This window comes from Urocampus carinirostris, chromosome 16 (genome assembly GCF_059441175.1).
Source record: "Urocampus carinirostris isolate Australia breed hairy pipefish chromosome 16, RoL_Ucar_1.0, whole genome shotgun sequence".
Classification (NCBI taxonomy): domain Eukaryota; kingdom Metazoa; phylum Chordata; class Actinopteri; order Syngnathiformes; family Syngnathidae; genus Urocampus; species Urocampus carinirostris.
The window spans coordinates 21,017,471-21,039,025 of NC_142364.1; the positions used below are offsets into that span (position 1 = coordinate 21,017,471).

At 41.9% G+C, this 21,555-nt stretch overlaps 1 protein-coding gene across 1 annotated transcript in view; it reads left to right on the forward strand.

Moving 5' to 3' along the window:
• The window catches only part of smad7 (SMAD family member 7), a 34,237-nt gene that overhangs the window by 10,620 nt on the left and 2,062 nt on the right, over window positions 1-21,555 (forward strand). Inside the window, exon 3 of the mRNA XM_088355749.1 lies at window positions 1,244-1,315. Coding sequence (XP_088211875.1) covers window positions 1,244-1,315 — 72 coding nt within the window. The remainder of the gene's footprint in view (window positions 1-1,243; window positions 1,316-21,555) is intronic.

The window sequence follows — 21,555 nt, forward strand, 5'->3', positions numbered from 1 at the left end:
TGTGTTTGTAGATGAGATTTTCTAGAGAGTTTCTATATCTTGACTCTGTTTTAGTTCTTGTACTTCCGGCAGTAAATGGCAATTAGGAAAAGAGCTTGTCTATCTTTGAAGAGAAACACCCCTGGGCAAATTGTGTTGCAGGTTTTAACCTTCTTGACATGAATTTTAATCCTCTGGTCGTAGTTCTTTTGGACAAGGTACCCAAAAGTTGACATACTGTATCTCCCTTTTGTCGTATGCTCTAGGTCAGGGGTCAGGAACCTTGAATTTGTCCTTAATAACGGTTTCAAAACAATGTGCATGCAAAGTTCTTTTGTAAATATGTCACAAGTTACTGCAAACAATAAGCATATTGTCATATTCACTTTCGGTGTAGACTGCACTGAGCGAGAGAGAGAGAGAAGGAAGTGCCTTGCGCTGTGTGCAGGGATCCGCCCACCCGCACTGCTCACCCAATCAAAGTCGTTTGCCAGCGGTTTTATTTATCAGTTTAAATGGTTTGTTATCGAACTTCTGCATTAAGTTGCTTCGGCTGTATATGGACCAAAATCAGGATGAAATCACTTGACTTTGGAACGCCACAGAGAGATGTGCAATAGTTACATTTTATTTTGGAGCCATACGTATGAAAAGAGCCATATAACGCTCGCGAGCCATAGGTTCCCTACCCATGATCCAGGTTGTGTATGATTTTACCTTGAGAGAGTGTCAGAAAGGATGTAGAAAATTCACAGTTCTTACCGGCAGGAAGCGGAAGTGACCTGAGTATCCTTCCCTGCCCACTGCAGCGTTGGCATCGCCAACGTCCATACATGAAAGCAGCCCTGAAGTCAATCGCCACCTTGTGGGGGCTCCGGTGGGATATAATCCAGTTAGTGTTTACCTCCACGGCCCCCACCCCCTTCCTCGAATCCTGCGGTCGGTTGTGAACTGTCGCCCCGGTGACCAGGCCAGGGCCGCTGGCAGCCAATGAAAGCGCGAGCGAGGTTGGCCGGCCAAAACGAATCGTTTGGCCGCGTCGCAGCTCGTTAGCATGAGCGTAGCAATGCCAAAACCCGCCAGTAAAACTTCTCTGTCCGAGCTCCTTCCGATTTTTAGCCTACGGGGTTAGCGTGTTTCCTGAAGCAGGATTATAAAAGATCTTCCTAGCTATTTTTCTCCATCAAGCATTGATTTAATCTTGGTGAGGGACAGTCTTGCAGTCTTTGTCCACCTACTAATTCCAATTCTTTCTCGACTATAGATTCTCCGGACTCAGGACCTTCATCCAGTGAGACCGGGGGAACAACCTACTCAGCCCCTGTGGGGCTTTCAGGTAAACTTCTTTACCGTGCTCTTCGTGATTGCGCTAATGTGAAGGAGCTGGTGGTTTGGAACACAGTCTGGGTTCTGTGTATTTGCAGAACCACAGCAGAGCATAGTTAGCAAGAGACGCAGTTGTTCTCCTTTTATTTTTTCAGGCCCTAGTTTGGGGCTTCCTCAGCTTTCCTTTCCCATAATCCTCTTTGGCCAACCTCCCGAGCCGGCGCCGTGGCCGCGGGCAGAGTTGTTCTCTTCGGGCCCATCAGATGGTTCTCATTACCGGGCCCTTTTAGAGCCTGTTTTATGTCGGTTGGTGTTAGCGGCCCATACCCCAACCCCCATCTCTACATAACCACATCCACCTCCCTTTTAACCCGTTTTTGTTTCGTAGACGCGGATTCCCAGAATCGCTTTATTATCTTTATTCTTTAAATTGATGGATATTGTCAACTACCAATGTGGGCAAAGACATCAAAGATCCATTTTTACTTGGAGCTTGGAAATCCTATAATATGGGTACTCTGTAGAACTGTGCAGTACTTGCTACCCAAACACGTGGTTTGTTATCTGTTAAATTGAGCAAATTTTGACCCATAGAGTACTAATGACGGCCACAGACGTCGTAGATCCATTTTTACTTGGGGCCGGTATTTAATGAGAGATCTCTCCAACGTAGGCACTCTAGCGAACCACCCACTGCTTCTTCACTGTTAAACTACATTGATTCATAGAATACCAATGACTTCTATATATATATATATATTGAAGTTACATTTTTACTTGGGGCTGCCAGTAAATGAGATCAATACAATAGAATAGAATAGAATAGAATGTACCTTTATTGTCATTGTTACAAAATGGGTTGAACATATTGTGACAACGAAATTGGACGTGGCACTCCAGTTTTACATTTAACAGAGAGGATAGAAAAAAACAAAGAATATAAAGGAGCAAAGAATATAAGGTTATAATTTACACAATATTTACACAAGAAATGCGGGCATGTAGGATGTTACATGCAGTTTTGGGATCGTAAACCCTCGTACTGAGGTTCTTGGGTGCATCCTCTACTTGATTCCCTGTGTGCCCTTCTCCTGCGCAATTTCCTGGCATCAAGTAACTCAGTGAATGGGCCTCCTCAGCAAAGATGCCAGAAAAGCGGTACCCTCATGGTTTACCCTGGCAAGCTTCCCCCCTCTCACCTCCCTTGCGCCCTCCCTCAGGGGCCCTGACAAAAGAAACATGGCTGTCCCAAGAGGCCTGTAGCTGACCTTCTAGCTCCCTCAATCGCCCCCCTTTTTTATGTTCCTCTCCAGACGGCGCAAGAGGGGAGCCAGGGTCGCAATTTATGTTTTTCCCTTGGGGTGGGGGTAGGGAGTGCGCTGGCGTTGAATATTCAAGCGCTTCTTGACTGGGTAGCATTACCAGTGTTGGGCGCGTTACTGAAAAAAGGAATGGGTTACAGTTGTTGGTTACTCCATTTAACAAGTAATTGCGTCACAGGTTACTGACTCTGAAAGTAACTATCCGCTTGCAAACTACTGTATTTACTTGCATTGAAGCATACCCCCTGAAACTACTTAAAAATAGTGACATAATAAAAGGAATAGAAGATCTTTTTCACAGCTTGCAAACTTACACTGCCGAGACACTCCATATCCATTTTGTCCTTTGTTTACAAACCTTCCTTCTCCGTTTTTGGGTAATGTCCAAGGCGTGTTTTTTTTCCATTTCCACCCTCTCTTACTGTAAATTCTGTGCTGACGTTTACCCTATAGATTTTGTTGCTCCTGTATAAGCCACGCCCACTCCCAAGCACTGCCTACCATTTGCTACTGGTGACATAAAATCTCATTTGCGCATGTTAATTGACTCCCTGATTTTAGTATTTTAATTCATAGTGTTAAATGTGCCTTGGTATAACCAGCTCGGTGGCCTTGGGCGTAGGGCGCCTGCCCCGAGACTGGGAGGTTGCAGCTTCAGGCCTCGACTGAGTCATACCTAAGACTTACAACATTGGTACTTATTGCCTCCCTGCTTGGCGCTCGGCATTAGGGGTTGGAATTGGGGGGTTTGGTCACCTAATGACTCCCAACACATCAGTTGGGTTGAGCGAGGGGGCTGGGAATCCCCTCCTCTGTATCAATTCCCAGAAAGAGTCAGAAATGTGAATGTGTTCTTGACTCTAGCCACCTCCCACTAGGGGGATATGGCTCTGGTCATATAAATGTGCCTTAGATGTGAGTATATATGATAGGGAGAATATCAGTAGGGGACGAGCGTTCTCGTACTCTGGATCCAGTTGTGTTTTATCGGTCCACCCTATATATAAGTAACCAGCGTTGTGTTGCTGGTAGAGAGCACAGGAAGATCTGAACTCGCTGTAGTCCATGGTCTGCTTTTAAAAAGTAACTGTGAAGTGCAGGTTTTAACAGCAGTTGAGTAACAAAATGGGATTAAAAACGCGTTACTGTACTCGTTACAGAGAAGAGCAATTGCGTTCCGGGACGTGTTACTTTGTAAGCGTTACTCTAAAGACCCACAAACTGCCAATCGAGGGACTCGGACCAGAAGGAGTTAAGCTAGCTGCGGCGACAGTGACAAGCACGAACGCAGAGCGGGCCGCCTGCCAGGCTGGGGGCTCCGTGGCGGGCTCTCGCTGCCTCGCGCCATTCACTTGGAACAGCAAGCAGAACAACGAGGGACGGTTGGAGGGGGAGGGGGTTACAGTCGATTGAGCGGGTTTCAGTCGACCACAGAAACCGATGAGACGGTTTTGTGAATGGAGAGCGGCACGGACGTCAGTATCTCCGCCAAGGAAGTTTTTTCCGCTGTTTGTTACGACTTAGCCCAGTTCCCGAGAGAACAGAATCGACTTTATTGTCTTCCAGATGTATTTAATAGTTTCGGGATGGTTTTGTTTACATTACTAGCTTAGTAAGCATTAATGAGGTAATCGCAACAGGATTTTATTAACATGACCCCTATGTCATGTTTTTCGCATAGCCGAGTGGACAAAAACGCTGAAATTCTATCGTGTAGGAGAGTTGTGATTGTTTAATTTCAGTTTAGTTAATTAGATTCACAATGATCTACGTACTGATACGTCTATAGTTTGGTAGTAGTCGTTTTACTAGCATGGTATTTTCCCAACATCAAGTTTTTGAGTTCTTATTGATTTGAATAACTAGCTAAAATACACTTACTATCATATGAACATGCATTTTCTTTTGAAAAATCGTAGGTCCAGAAATTTGTTTGAGGGAGTTGACAATGCAAGGACATTTAGTGGTCAAATATTACACAGTGTCCCTTTAGAAATTGAGGGTATTGAGAAACCACCATGTTTTCACATGACACATGCATTGTTTTAGTTTCATGGCGGTTGCTTTGTTTGCTCGTGTTCTTAGCATAGTGGCGGAAGTCATTAATTTTACCTGAGAACATTGGCTATACACATAATTTGGCTGTTTTGCTGGCGAGCCGGGTGCAGTGTATATATAAATAAGCTTCTTTTTTGTTTTACAGTACGGTTTAGCTTTGTTAGCAAAGCATTTTCAGTCCTTAACATAGCAATTCTTTGTTCACTACAATTTACATGACAAAACAGTGTAACTAAAATCTATAGAGCATAGAATACCGCTCATTGTATTGGAGTATTTGGCCATGTACTGTGAAATCTATAGTTCCCGGTATTTAGCTGACCTTCTGAGTATATGCTAGTCCTTGTTCTCTTTTGTTTTTCAAATAACTTGGCACAATGTTAGAGATGTTTTCTTCACTTTCCGTGTTAGTTTTGTTTGCGTAACGTCTTAGAAAGTCTACATCTCCTTGTTTATCGGTTGCTTCGATCCCAACCTTGTAGCACAAGTGGTCCATCACAGGGTACATAATGTTTAAGTAGTAAATTTGTCATGTTCATTAGCACAGCATTTCATTTTCTCTCTCAAAACGCCTTTGACATGCGGGGCATCCATAAAATCAATGCCAGTGTGGTCAGAATTGTGAGTGTCTGGCCTTCTTTAGACTTAGCATTGATGCTATGTTTTTTCACCAACCCTATGCGCATCCTGTGCACGCAACCTTCACCCACGTTCGGTTTAGTTTTTAACAAGATTTGACCTAATGACCGCTGAAGTCGTGGCACCAGGCCACCGCTTCCATGTGCTGTCTAAAACGCATCGAAGCTTGGAAGAGTCTCCAACTGCGTGTATTTGGGCCATTTACTTGCTCTTGGATCGTGTTTTTTTTTTTTATTTCAAGCCCGCCAACTTCTCAACGGTGTGTCAGTGGCATGCCTCATGGTGCCACCCTGGACTGACTGTGATCCAGTCAGGCTGTGATGTCTCACACATACACACAGGGATTGAATGACCAGTGCGAACCCTGGCAAACTGCCCACTGTCACACAGGCGCTTCCTCCCGCCGCCGTTTAAATATAGCCACCTTTTTTTTCTAAATTCCTGTCATGTCTCTTGGCAGCCTGTCCGTAGGAAATTTATGACTTTTTTCGGTTTCTTTTTCACAGACTTAATATATTTATGGCCTAATACTTTAGTCCCAGATCATCGACACATCCTAGCGGAAAAAAATCATTGGCTGCTCTGCCCAAACTGCCAGTTTGCAATACTCTAGCAGATGGTAAATGGTCTGAGTTTATATAGCGATTTTCAAGTCAATGAAGACCTCCCAAAGCGCTTTACAATGAGCTTCACACTTACCCATTCACACATACACTCACACACCAATAGCGCCGGCCTGCTTATTGGGGGCATTCGGGATTCCGTGTCTTGCCCAAGGACACGGAGGAGCCGGGAAATCGAACCTGTGATCTCTTGATCCCAAGACGAGCACTCTACCTCCTGAGCTAATGCCGCAGACCCAACAACATTATAAAGGACTTATCTCACCCCGGGCACCACCTCTTTGACCAGCTGCCCTCTGTTAGGCGCTACAGGTTCTTTAAAACAAGGACTCTGAGATTGTTTCTTCTCCAGGGTCATCACCATTCCAAACAAGTGCAAAAGACTAAAAATAGTATTTAGCCTATGTATATAAACCATAGGTATTCATGGATTTATTTTGGAATTGTGTTTTTTCGCAATATTTTTCTTAGCAATATTGGGCAAACAACGGCCTGCGGGCCACACGTGACACGTCAAGCTTTTAAATCCGGCCCGCCAAACGATAATGGTAAAAATATAATGATCATAGATTGGGAAATTAGGTACTACTAATGAAAAAATGTGTTTTACTGACACCTTTTCCATATTGTACTTTTCCAAAAATATGTTTTTTCATGAAGCATTATGTGTAAATACACTCAAACCTAACAAGTAAAGTGCTTGAAAACAGGGACGTGATATATATATCTTTAATTCTGGGTGCTCAAAAACCAATTTAAGACAGTTTTCTAATCGTAAACAAATACAGAATGAAATAGTATATGTGGACATCTGCATCTTTATGTATTCATAATTAAGAACAATTGAATAGTTACTATTGTATTTCTGATTATTGAGTCAAGAAGGGTTCAAGACTATCGGTAGATACAAAAGAAATCAAATAATCTTTTTTTTTTACAACTTATGTGAATTTCCAAACAATACATTCTAAATAAGTTTGCCTAGTTATGCAGACATTCTTTTATGTTATTTTTTTCTTTTAAGTCTTTATTCTGTTTATCCTGGAGTGCCACATGTCATCTAATCTCGTTAACATCGGTCACTACGTTGTTATCAATGCCAAAGACAATTCTCGTTATAATTTTTCGAACGGCAGGATACTCGCCACCTGTATAACGAAGCCATATTTTTAAGAATTCTGCGGCGCTTTTTAAAATGGTGTCGAAAAGTCCTCAAGCCACTGGAAGTGTGAGCGCCATCGTCGTCTCCGGTGAGGGGGATTAAATTTAGTCCAGGCTCATTAAATCAAACCTGCCGTCCTAACGACTGCCCTATTTTTTATATATTCACTAATGACTGGAAGTGAAGTGTCACCCTCATAATCATGTACATTGTTTCCTTTTTTTTAAATCCGGAAATGTAGTTCCAGTTTGACTGCTGAACAGAGCGCTTTCAGTGTTACTGCTCTTGCTCTCTCGGCATTCCCGCCTTGTTTGGGTTAGCGAGGAGAGGAAAGGGCAGCGCAGGATATGACTTCATGTCTTTGAGCCGGCGGCGGTGAAAAAAAGCACCCGCTCAAGAGAAGCAGAAAGAAAGAAGAACAACTGAGTCGGTTAAGCGAGCATCGAATAATTGAATCTGGATTCGAGCATCTTAGTCTCGAATACGGCCAACCAACCTACACACCAACACACAAAGTTATGCTGATTGTTTCCCTGTGCAGTGGGTGTATTTTTACAGGGTTCGTACGGGTGCTTGGAATCTGTGAATTTTAAATCGTTGTTGAAAAGTGCTTGAATTTTGGGAGAACTTTCTTGTAAATGCTTGAAATTGTTGCCTACAAGTGGGCTTTTAAATGATGCCGTCATTGGTTTCTGGTGGTTTTGCTTTGCCATCGCATTTAGTCTTGCCTCGTGATTAACGGCAGCTGGCATGAGTTTGTGTGGCGTTGTCCTATGAAGCTTCATCGCCCCCTTCGGGCCGCGCCCAAGAGGACAGGTGCATGCTGTGGTGAATTGTAATGGGAAGAACTTGCCGTGAATGAAAATGTAACCTACATTTTACTGTCATTTCTACCCAACACCTATATTAGAAGAGATTTGTCTCCAAAATATTTACACACGTATTGTTCAGGTTTACTCATATATTTGTGTATGGGGCGGCAGTAGCTCAGGAGGTAGAGCGATCGTTTTAGGATTAAGGGATCCCAGTTCGAATCCCGGCTTGTCCGTGTTACATGTCGAAGTGTCCTTGGGTAAGACACTGAAAACCCAATACCCCCAATAAGCAGGTTAGCGCCTTACATGGCTGCACAGATCACGGCCGCTATTGGGAAATGTGAAGCACAATGTAAAGAGCTTTGGGAAGTCATTGACTTGAAAAGCGCTATATAAATGCAGATCATTTCATTACATCACTCAAGATCTAAAAATGATACGTCTTGTAAATGCACATGAAAGATTCAAAATCTCATATGTAAATTTTGATTTGATTTTTCTTTAGATAGCCACACCATATACTATAAGAGAAAATTCAACAAATCCTCCAAATCTGCTTTCCCGCATAGTTTTGTAAAATTATCTCAAAATACTGCAAATAAGTATAACAACATATTTACCTTCGTTGCAGACGGCACTTGGCGAGGGGAAGAAAGAGTATAGCTCCACCCATTCCTACCGCTTACCCAATCATATTGCTCTTGGTGCTTTGATAGAGTTTTGGGGTGTTTACAGTTTGTTCTGTGGGTTTTCATCCTAAGTGTCACAACAGTGAGCTTAGATTGTTTAATGATCTTTTATAAAAAAGATTCTTCAGTGATGTAGAACCAAAACGAGGTCAGTCGGTGTGACCCCATTTAGTGTTGTTCCAGCTTTGCACGGGCTACATTAGGCTTCGCATGTGTCAATGCAGTAATTAATCGTGCAAGTTCCATTTCTGAGCCAAATGCTCTCATGAAAAGTACCACAAACGTCTCGCGAGCCGTAGGTTCCTGACCCCAGCAGTAAAATCAGTTTTAAATGCTTGTAGATGTGTTGTTTGAATGACTTGACCGTTCTTTCACTACTCACCACCTGAAACCGAGCAAATGGAAGCCAGTCGGTTTTAGAGACAAATACAGAAGCTTCGTGTTTTCTTCGAAACGGCGTATTCTGGGCGGAGGCCTTACGCGGCCGTCCTCTGTAATTTTCAGCGAGCGAGCGAGCGGAGATGCCGGCCGGGGGCCTCGCTTTGGAACCGGCGTCTCTCATTACTCTCCCACTTCCTCTCTTTGCGAGGCCGCCAAAGCCGCCTCTTGGCAAGGGGCGGCTCCATTTTGGGTTTTGGCCGTCCTCTCTTCTCTCCACCCTGTGTCATTACGCCGAGCAAATCGAAAAAACAGCGAGGTTAGGGATCGGAGGGGGAGGGGAACGGAATGCGGGTAGTGATGTGTCACTCGCGAACGAAAAGACATGATGGGCCGACTCTTTCGACCGTACGAAGGGAGCCGGCTTCCCGCCCATCAGGAGCCGAATCCCTTCGAGGTGCTTTTTTCTCTTTCAATAGGTCAATATTATTTTTTCTTTAGGGATTCTAAGTTGTTGACTTTAAATTTGTTGAGTTTATAAAAAACATTGGTTGTGGTTTATCTGTTTGTTTTTCTGGAGGATTTTAATTTATTTTTTGTTTCCTGTGTTTCTTGAGTATATTTCCCGATTGGCTTTTTAAAAAAAAAGTATTTTATTTTTGTGTTTCATAGTTTATTTGTTGTTGCACTGAAAAGAACATCTTCGTACTTTACATTTTGCTGGTTTCGCGTGTTTTTCAGGGAATCCGAGTTGCCTGACTTCAAGTTGCGTTGTATGAAAAGTTTAGATAAGTTCGTAGTTCACTGTAGAGTGAAAAAATAATGCTATTACAATTTAGTAGAATAAAAGATTAAAATATATTAAAATATGTATTCATTTTGGGCATAGGGCCACATTATTATTGGTAAAACAGTATACTGATTGAAGCAAAAAATGTCCTTTTCTTCTTTTATTTATTTTTTCCTAGCTTTTTTCTCACCTTTTTCTTCTTTTTTCTCACTTGTTACGTTTTTGCTTCTATTTTGTCCTCTTTTGTTTGTTTGTTACAGTACTTTATTCTTTTGTTTTTTTCCTATTGTTTCTTTTTCCCTAGTTTTTTACTTCTGTCGTTTTTCTTCCGTTTCTCTCTTTTACCCCTCTTATTTTATCTTTTTCTCCTTTACTTTCCTATCTTATTACTTTTTTTTCTTGCCTTTATCTTCTTTCTTTTCTCTCCATTTTACCCCTTTTTCTCTTTTTCCATTGTTTCGTCTTTTCCTTTTTTGTCTTATTCTCTTTTCTGCTTTATATTAAGTTACCTTGTGCAAATTATCACATAATCATTGGTAATATTCGGATTAAAGTAACAAATCCAATCCGAAGAGCCCTTTGAGAGCCGAAAGAGCCCGTTCTCTAAAAAGAGCCGGAATTCCCATCACTAAATGCGGGGCCCCTAGCTTTGCCTGCTTTATACTGAATCTTCTCCCTTTCCGAGGCGTTTAGGGTTACCTTTAAGCCGGTGGGAGAGCAGAGATTTTTTTGGAGGGGAGCCCAGAACAAGTTGAACATTGTTGCAGTGGAAACGCATTCTGAAAAAAAAAAGGGGGGGGTGAAGTGGAAATACATGCCTACGCATTCCCGTGCATGTGTTCGATTCCTGCAAGTCTCATTCATTCGCGTATGAAATCAACTGGGCAGAGGTCAATTTTGATAATGGCCCCGAGGCTCCAGATTGTGTAATGAAAACAGCATATTGCGTAATCATGCGCACAGAATAGGTGTTTAGGAAAAACACAACAAAAGGCCAGGCTGGCTCTGTGGAGTCTTTTTTTTCCCATGATACACAAACGCCACGGGGGGAGCAAGTGGACGTGACCAGCTTGACCCATGATTGTTTGGGTGTTGATTTTATCGGTTATAGTTTTTGGCTTCATCAAACAAAGAAGACCTTTTTAAGGTTCCTCATGTAATAGTTGTGCTTTTTTTTTGTTTTTTGTTTTTAAACATTTTATGATTATTATCATTTTAGTTCTTCTACCCAATTCACTTCATCAGAAGGCGATCTGTATTTAATATTGTGTTGTACCTTTTTGTGTCAACAAACAATATGTTACATAGAGGAGAAGTGTGTAATATTTGGCCACTAGATGGCACTGTACTGTCCAATGCAAACGAAAAGCAGTGCCATTGAGCATAGCGTAGCAGCAAGTTGCAAGACAAACGTGGCAGCAATCAGGGGTAGGAGTCCACTAAAGGGAAAAAAGTGTGGAAAGTGTTTAAGTTTTTTTGTACCATTAAGAGGCACTAAATATTACGCACTGCCCCTTTAAGGAACAGTGTGTACTATCTGACCACTAGAATCCGCTGTTTTGTGTACTGCTACCGAAAACGAGTGTCAAAAAACGCAAGAAAGAATACAAACTACGTGAACTAAAAAAAAACGCAGTTTTACTTTTTTTCCCAGCTTTTTTGAGTTTTTAAGTACCCTTGGCAGCAGGATGGTGAACACTGTAGTCAAAAATATGTTGAATAAATGATAATACCTCAAGTGTGTTAAAAATGCATCTTTATATTTTTGTAGTTATGTTAATTGATTTAAATCCCTCCATTGGCTTCCCATTTTTTCCGCAGTGCAAACCTAGCTTTAATCAGTTATCTCACAGCCTCTTCAATCATGCTGCTGTCTACAAAAAGATTGCAGAGTCTCAAAACCAGAACCAGCAGGCTCAAGGACAACTTATTTCTTCAGGGTTTTAGGACTCCCTTTCTCCCTGCCTTCTGCCAACTTAATTCAAAACATTTCTACTTAAATTTTAGCTATACTTTACACATTTTTGTATTCTGATTCTTATGTATTTTTATAATTTTATTTGCATACCTTCTTTACCTTACTGTTATTTGTTATTTGTATTGTGTCTTATTTATTGTTTGTTTGCACGTAGGGCAGAGAAAGTCATTTTATCTATGCTGTATGTTGTGTATATAGCATATTTGACAATAAAATTCAAAGTTTAGGTTAGTTTTACTTCCAAATAAAACAGACATAGAGTAAGAAACAAGTCTAGAGGCAATATTTTTTTTGTTTAAATTTGAAAAAAAAGGGTTGATTTAAAAATGTATTTTTCCAATCGAAGGGGAGAAAAGTGGTAGTCTCACGCATAAAATGGTAGTGTTGGCGAGTATGGAATACAGAAAACTGAGTGGGTGTGTCCCACCATCCATTTGCATTAGTCAGAACAATATAATTTCCTCTGGCGCTCGCGTGATGACATCATCAGCGCTCGCCTGGCACTTCTCACCGGGCAACGCGGTGTGTTTATTTGTCCTGTCGTCCTGGGAAATCTGGCCATCGGGGATGATGATGATGACGGTGGTATGTGTGTGTGGTCAGCCTGATGAACTGTTGCAAAAATAAAAAGTCAGTCAGCATGAGGAGGTAGGAGGCGTTCCACAAGAACAGAATGTTCTTCTGATGATGATGATGTTTCTTCTTGTGGCGGTCCAGACGTGGAGATCATGTGATTATGTCAGCCAAACATTCCAGCCCTTATCTTCCAGCCCGGATGCTTCTGGGAAGAAATCGCATGTCTGCGAGTGGTTGTCCAAGATGTTGAGATAACCAAAGTGAGCAACTCCCATGCCAGGCTTTTCCTGCCATAGGGGCCCGCTCGGATTCTCTTCCATTGTGAGAACGAATATTTGGAAGGACCAAATGGTGTTTCTCTTTCCTTGCCAACACAATTAACAGACTTCTTTTTTTAGAGACTATTCACCTGACTTAAAGAGCCAGTGTGTATTGTTTACTGCCACCTAAGGGTAAAAACCCTTTGTAAGTCATAAGAAAAAAATATTAATTCCAATAATTTAAAATACTATTATTACTATCTATTACTGCACCCACTATCATTTAAACATTTTTATTTCAGATCAAAATATTTGAATTTATTTTACATTACGTGTGTCTCACTCAAGGGAGCTGACTTGACACAATCTTGCTACTACGGATACCCACCAAAACCCCCCAAAAATTGTAAAAGTCACTTGGTAGCACTCGTTTTTGGTTGCACTACACAATACGACAACACCTTGTGATCACAAAGTGTCCCTTTACAACTATAGATAACTTGTTAAAGTTTGTCTATCAGCAAAATATGATTACAGCATTCACACTTGAGTGTTACCACAATAACCTTGCAATATAAAGATCTAGTATTACCATATTTTCTGTAGTATAAGGTGCACCTAATTACAAGCCGGACCCTCAAATTATTGCTATGTGAGCTCTGTTAGCACATAATCAAAAGGCATGACATTAAAACTACAGGGTTGCATTAAAATAGATAAGCTAATAAATATATATGTATATCATAGAATACAAATAAATCTAATTTTGCATATAAGTTACCTTAGCTTTAAATGGTAACCGTATGTATTAGCATTTTATTGTTATGCATTTGTAATTTTATTTACTGTATTTCCTCTCTGTAAGGCGCACCAGATTATAAAGCGCACTTTCTAATTCCTGGCAAATCTGTTTTTTAAGTGCGCCTTATAGTGCAGAAAATTCGGTAATAGTTTTTGTAAACCAAAAATGACCTCTTGTTATATCAAAGACATTCCCTAACCACATTTTGGGAACAAAATACAACATTACTCTTACAACTTCAATTTTACCACAGCAAACTTGTTGGCTGTTGTAATTGGTTGTTAGCATTCAATGGCTACCCCAAGAGATGGATAGAAACGTGTGAAACTTGCCTCTAAACTCACATTTTACAAATAAAATATTCATTTTAGATTGAGTTCATGTTGTCTTTCTAAACATTATAGGGACACTGTGTAATATTTGACCGATAAATGTATTGTGTAATCCACCGGAGAACAAGTAGCATAAATGTAAAGCACAAGGATAAAGAAAAACTACGGAGACACTAAGTAACCAAACCACAACACTTATTCTAATGTTTTTGCCCAGCCTTTTGTGAAGTCCTTGTATTTTGGGTATCCGTAGCAACAAGATGGGAACAATCAAGTCAGCTCCCTCTAGTTGATATTTATGTAAAATAAATAAAAAAAATTCAACCTATAAATGTTTTTAGAAACGCATGTTGATTTTAAAGTATATGTATTTTTGCTTTGAATCAATATTTGTTTTAAATGAATAAAGGTTGTTGTTTTTTCACTACTAGGAGGCGCTAAATAACACTGTCCACTTAAACATTCGGTGGAAAAAAGCTGAAATTTTTTGGGAGAACTCCATTGACTTTTTGTCTCACAGTACTATTTTTTATTTTTATTTTTCACCCGCCAACGTCTCCAAGTACTTTCCGTTTTACGTGCCTTTGTGTGCATAAGACGAGTGAGACGTCTGCTTCGTAACAGAACAAAAGGAATGCTTTGGCGTTGTGACCTTTGAACCTTTGGAATAGACCCCCGTCACTGTTCGAACCCCCCACCTCTGCTTTCGCCTCCTCCCTGCTAGCCCGGGAGAGGGTGTTGACTTAGAAAATAAGGCGCCTCCGCCAAGAGTTCATTTCCTTCACGTCTTCCCCATTCCTGCCTTTAGCTGCTGTGTGTTTTATGTTTTTTGTAAGCGCGGAGACAGACTGAGGTAATGATTAACCTTTTTAGACTGCGAGATTCCAGTCAGTTGACAACCCCCCCTTCCCTTCTAGTACAACTCAGAGATAAGTTAGCAAGGATGCTAACATAGCTCCCCAGTGTACTTAGGTTAATCATCGTTTTGTAAATACACAGTTAATAATATTGCTGTCGTCTCCTTAACTCATTCAGTAGCATAACCTATAAATACAATTTCAAAAGCATTGTCCCTGAGTGCCAAAACATAAAAATATATACATAAAAAATGTATATATCGTATTAAAAAAATCACCATTAGATGGCAGGATTAGCTTTGATCAGATCTTTGTCCACACATTGCGGGAGCCCCCACATCCTGGTGCTTCTTCCTTTACCCAGTGATTTAAGTGTGTAAGATGCCCCATATGTGAAGCGTTTTGCGAGAGAAGCAAATATATGTATAAGTACAGACCTTTTTTCTTTTCAAAAGAAGTGACAAAGTCCCTTCGTCATCGTAGGTTCAGAGAGGGATGATGTTTTGTGCACATCTACAGGATGGCAATCACCATGGTGACCGAAATTGTGTGATCATGTCACTGGAGACATCGGGCGCTAAAAAGTGTGCAGAGTTCATGCATTATTCATGTGTGAGTTCAGTTTTCTTGCGATAAAAATGTTATTTGCTGGAATGGCACGCCTCCAGAGTACCCTCCGCTGGTCCCCGCTTGCAGCAATATGGGATGAGGGATAATGGATCGCAACCGCACAGGCGCAGTACATTTTCAGCAGAAATACATAAACAGTTATTTGCTGTTTGTTTGCTGTTATTTGCCGCCAGTCAAAGGTGCTATCTTTCGGTCCCGACTCGCAGCAATTAGGGATAATAGTTCGGGGAAAAACGGCAAAAACTAACCGCCAGGCCAAACCAAATTTACTCTATATTATTTTAACACACTGAGGCTGCAAAATATGTAGGCATTATCACGCGCAGCAGCATACTTTATTGATGGTGAGATTAATTAAATTGTCTTTTAATTTGTCAAAATGTAAACACACAAGTGGCGGCATTAGCTCCGGAGGTAGAGCGCTCGTCTTGGGATCAAGAGGTCGCAGGTTCGATTCCCGGCTCCTTCGTGTTATATGTCGAGGTGTCCTTAGGCAAGACACTGAATCCCTAATGCCCCCAATAAGCAGGTAGGCGCCTTGCATGGCTGACTCCTTATTGGTGTGTGAGTGTATGTGTGAACGGGTAAGTGTGAAGCACATTGTAAAGCGCTTTGGGAGGTCTTCATTGACTTGAAAAGCGTTATATAAATTCAGACTATTTACCATTTGAAAGCAAAGTGCCCTTGTGTTTATGGAATGCATTGTTTAGAACTTGCAAAATGCAAAAAAAGAAGCACAACAAAAGAAGTATTTTCAAGAAACTTGGCAATGTTCAACTGTTGTTTAACAAAAAAATGGATGAAGCTAGAAACATATTTTTCTAATGAAAGATGAGGGTTAACACTTTATTTTGATATGTCCTATGTCATCATAATTTCGGAACTAAATCTTCTGAAGGCTTCCAAAGTGAGTTAAAATGGCATTAACGTATACACACACGAGTGTGACAAAAAATATTTTACATAAAGGGTTTGAATCTGTCCTATCGGGCCAAAAACTGCGACGTTATATTAGGAAAAATACATCCAATAATTAGTCACCTTCTGCTGCGTGACTTGGTAAAAGGCCTCGGATTCAACCAACGTACCATAGAGTCGCTGCCTCGTTTTCTGCGTCCTCAAGGGAAAGTTGTTGTTCCCCACCCTGAACCCCGCCTCAGTGGCGTTGCATTCGAGGCCGCGGGCCAGAATGACGCAGGCGCAAAAGCCAGGGCCGACAGATGGCCTTGAGACTGCTGGCTAGCCAGATTATCCTTAGAGAGGACAAACGCTGCGGGCATAAAGTTGCCGGCCGTCACAGACAGACGGACGGGGCAGACATCCGACATCCAGACGGATGTACAGCGGTACCTCTTCATTTGAGTTTAATTTGTTCGTGGTTCGAATTGCTTGTGTATCGACTTTTCCCATTATGAAATAATGAACTGGCAAACACAATAGTCCAGGATATCATTCACCCACTACACCAGGGGATGGGAACTGTTTTTACCCAAAGAACCATAAAAAGCCACACCATATATTTATTTTTTCAGCGCACTCTATTTTACTGTGTAAATTTGGTTGGCTTTAAGTACGTCAACCATAGAACAAACCCAGTAAACTATTAAATCCATGAAATAATAATAATGCCAGATTCTGTGTCCCATGTCAGTAAAAATACCACTTTAAATTTGTCTCCCTCACTCAGTTACTTACGATAATTGAGGTTGCTTTTTACCTTCATTTTTTCGTAAATAATGGTTTCAAAACAAGGTGTAAGCAGAGTTCTTTTGTAACCATGTCACCAAAAACTGCAAACAAAAGGTTTATGGCTTTATTTCCCTTCAGCACATTAGGCTGCATAGCTTCGCCCAAGCTTAACCCTCAACAAATCAAATTGTTCTGTGTGCTTGGCCAGCATCTTTGGGAAATTACAGTTTGTTGTGTAGGTTTTTATTATAAAGTGTCTCAACAGTGAACACACATTTTTAATGAGCTTCTGCATAAAATATTCTTTAGAGATGGGCAGCCAATATGGGGTCGGTTGGTGTGAGACCTTGACTATAGATTGTAGGTAAAACTGTGCCCTTTTTATACTGGACCAGACAATTGCTTTATCAGAGTAGCTCCGGTTATGCATGCACCAAACCTTTACCAGGATTAGAATGCTACGGAAGAATTTGCACAGGTAGCATTTTATCACCGAGCCATATGTACTCAATGAAAAGAGGCATAAATGGCTCGTAAGCCATAGATTTACTACACCAATACTTCATCCCACTACCATCAGGGCACAGATACAGGACAAATCTCATCCTGTCCCCCTTCGGCTTTAATCCGTATCATCTCTTGTCCTGGTAGCAGACGACAAAGTCGTCGAAAATTTCTAAAAATTTTGGGGTATTCGATACTAAAAATTTCAGGACTAAATAGTATTACCCCCCGTGATTTAGGATCTAGTATCAGTATTGCTGCCCTTCAATGCAGAGGTCCCGCTCAGCTCTGGAGAGCGAGATGACGCTTTTCACTGAAAATGACAGCGATCAGATGATGAGGGAGCTGTATACGAGTCAGATAAGAAGGCCTCTATTGCTACTGCTAACCATGGAAACCAGTACTATTTGTTTCATGTGGTTGAGCGGGCCCCACCCTTAATAACCATCCTTGAGTTGGATGGGCACCACTAGGCCGTACTTGCCAAAGTCACACCACAAGTAGTGGTGCTCCTACGACCCTGGTGGTTAATGGGCTTTGTGAACCTTGATTCTACATAGTCTGTCTTGCTGTCCGTAGGTGCCGCAATTTGTTTGTAAGGTTAATTGGAAGGAATTGCAATCATTATTAAGGGAAGCAAATGTGGAGGTTGACAGGTATGATCGAGAGACTGTTGATGATCCGTAAACACTTACTGTACACTTAGAATTAAAGTTACTGTAATTTTAAATGAACGTACACACCCAAAATATTTACAGCACATTTTAAAATTATTTATGCCCCTAGTAGTTTGCATGAGAAAACTGGATACAAACGGTGAGCGGTCACGAGTGGTGAGCGGTCTCAAACGGTCTCTAGTGGTAGCCTCTGGGACTGCTCGTGACCTGGATTTTCTTCGCAAGCAAGATTTTGCTACATATAAAAGTCGTATACCAAATCCTCGTGTTTAGAGGTGCTCCTATTAAGAGGTACCACTGTCTATGCCCGCCAAGGCCCGGAGGCGCAGGCAGACAGCACCTATGGCGGGCGCCGCAAATAGCATCAGTCTGAAAGCCGAGGAGGCCCGTCCAAAATCGGCAACGAGACGCGCTCTTTCTTCCCGCGTATGAAGTCGTAGCCAACGCGCTGTCAGGACAAGCTGTGAACAAGCTCCTGACAAGGCAGACGAGCACTTGTAGAGCTAGCTTGCGCATTGCTAAGAAATACCTTGGAGGTTACAGCTTACCTACGCTCTACTCTTGCCAGAAATGTTGTTTGCCCTGGAACTAAAGTCATGTTTGCTTCTTTTTTTTCCATCACATTTTCTTTGATTAGTTGTATGATTACATTTTCTCCTCAATTTGAGAAAATGATGACTGTTTTGTGGTACTATTGCTACTCTTAGTAGTATCTTCTCTGAATATATCACAAAATAGTTGGTTTGTATTCATAACAATATTTTCAGGACAGCACTTTTCTAATAGAAATACAAGTTTCTTTTCAACAGTACGTCTTGTTTATTATTACTTTCTTCATCATAGTGCTATGTTTATCATTTCGTTTATCATAGCGGTAGCGCCACGCTGGGAAATAGGGAAAGAAATTGTTGTTTTTATCAATTTTAATAACTCAACAAAAAAGCTAGACTAGAGAAAGCATTCCTTACAAAATATACAGAAAATGAAAACGATTTAAGATAAATTAGAGCAGAAACTTGGCTTTTGCAAAAAAAAAAACCTGTGTATTGTTTGCCCACTCGACGTCGCTTTATGGTGTAGTGCAACCAAAATCTAGTGCTAAAAAGCACAAAGGAGGTATACAAACTACAGCGACTTAAATTTAATTCTCTTTTTTTTTTTTTTTGCCCAGCCGTTTTGAGGTTTTTGGTCCCCGGAGCAGCAGGAAGGCGGATAATCATGTCAGCTCCCTCTAGATGAGCTTCATGTTATGTAAAAGAAATACAAATTTTTTGACCTCGAAGTATTAAAAAAAAAGGCTTGTTTGCGTGGTAGTTCATGATTTTTAGTTTGTCATTAAAATCAATATTGTTTTTTATTGGTTAATGAAAAAGGGTTTACCTCAAGGGGGCTCTTAATAATACACAATGTCCCTTTAACAAAATTCTGAATATATTATAAATAATCACCCGATCAATTCAACTGTGATCAAATTCCATGAATTGTGGATGAAATTAATTGCCTTGATTAAACCATTTGATTTCAAATGGATTTTTTTATAATTAAATAAAAATCTTAACTGATGAACTCAATAACTTATTTTGCTTAGTATAATATAACCTTTTCCCTAAATACGACATTGCCCTTATTGTTGCTGCGGTCTCTGAAACTGCTGCATGTGCGGTAAACTAGTTTTCTCAATTTTATCTTGTTTTTGTTATAGTTGTTTATCCGCCCCTATGTGTTTATCTTCAATCTTTGTGTCATTTAATGCTTCTTCCTGCCCGGGGCTATAGCAAGCGTGGGTGGAGGAGGGGGTCGGACGGGCCGACTGCTGTCGTCATGAATAGCGGGGTGTTTTCTGACACGCTCAGACAGGCGGCCCGGCTCTAATGACCTCTGACGCCAGGCCTCGTCTCTCCGAGCAATAACAAACAGACGCGCTTTCCAGGTCTATGCCCACCCATTGGCCCCCACGCGTACACACAAACACAACACAACCGCCCTCCCATCGCAGGTGAGAGCCACCGCCAGGCCGTCATTAGGGGTCAGAGACGTTTGCCGTGTCTTATCTAGAAGATAAATGCCTTTTCCCCCTTGCGTTTAGTCTAAGGTAGATAGTTGGGTACTTAGACGTCCCACCCCCCCTTGCCTGCGCCCCACCAGGATGGATTTACGATAAACTCCCCCCGAGGCCCGGCTCCGACCAACTTCAAAGAACACAGCTCTGCTTGTTTTATAGAAGGCTTTCAGTCGCCGCCTACCTCCCTACCCCCACCACCTCTTGCCTAAAGTCCCCCCTGTTCCTCTCCCTGATTCCGTCTGCCGGTGCCGTCTAATGAAGGCTAATGATAGGCTGCGGCGAGGCTGGCTAGGACCGCCACGGATCCTGCCGCATTAGCCTCGCAGTTTGTCTGTGGCGAGACTTTCCAAATGACAGCTTACATGAGGGCCAAGCGGTAGATGAAACGGAAGAACTGTAGGGCTGAGGGGGGACTCCAGGGCTCAGGGATCTGACGGAAGGCCTTCTTTTGCTTTCGGAAGTAAACATATGTCTAACAGAGGACGCCGCAATCAGTCAAGGACACAAAAGTTGCAGTCCAACTCTGACACTTCCCCCACTCCTGAAAGCCCCCTCTCCACTTCCTCGCGCCTCACTGGCTCCCACCTTTTCAGGGGTTGGTGGCTTGGAGCCACATTTCTGCAGGATGGTGATACAAGGAGAGAGGGTGCTGGAAATTGGAGCGCGGCCAATGCTACGCTTCTTTTCTACGCTCTGGGAAACTTTAGACCGGCTAGGTCCTGTCGCTCTTACCGCACGTGTGCCCCCCCCAACTGAGGAGGGAATGTTTATGGGAACGTTACTCAACTCGACAAGACGACCCCCCATGTCTCCGCCCTGTCTGTTTTGCGGAATGATTTCCCGCAGCACGAGGTTGGACGATAGCGGCGCGGGCCGACCAGGCGCTGACGTCACCATAAACGAAAACACGGTGAACCAGACTGGAGATAAGCGCTTTAATGCCTCGACAAATAGTGTTGTGCATGCGGACGCTTGCCCACCAACGTCTCTTCGTTGCCGTTTTGGCCTAGAGGAATTTAAAACGTGGCTTTATGCCGCATGGCAAAATGCAGGGCGGAGAGCGCCGTTATGCGGTTCAATCAAGGAATTTGGTGGACTCAGTTTCCTTTTAAAGACATGTGGTCATCCTCCAGTCTTCCCTGCCCGCAGGCAGTGTGTACATTTGAAGCTTTTTTTTAGACAGTCTTAAGAACTTTTTTGCAGTTTCTCTTCCTACAAGGGTAGATTTTGGTGTATTCTGCTTGAAAACATGCTTCTGCTATTTTTTCTTAAGTATTTGTCTGAAAGATCAACACTAGGATTCCTCGGATAATCTGGTCAAGCAGGTCAATCAAAGCTTGTCTTCGTAGGGAACATTTTTATTGTCAGTTTTTTTGTGTTTTCCTTTAGTAACCAAGTAGGCTTATG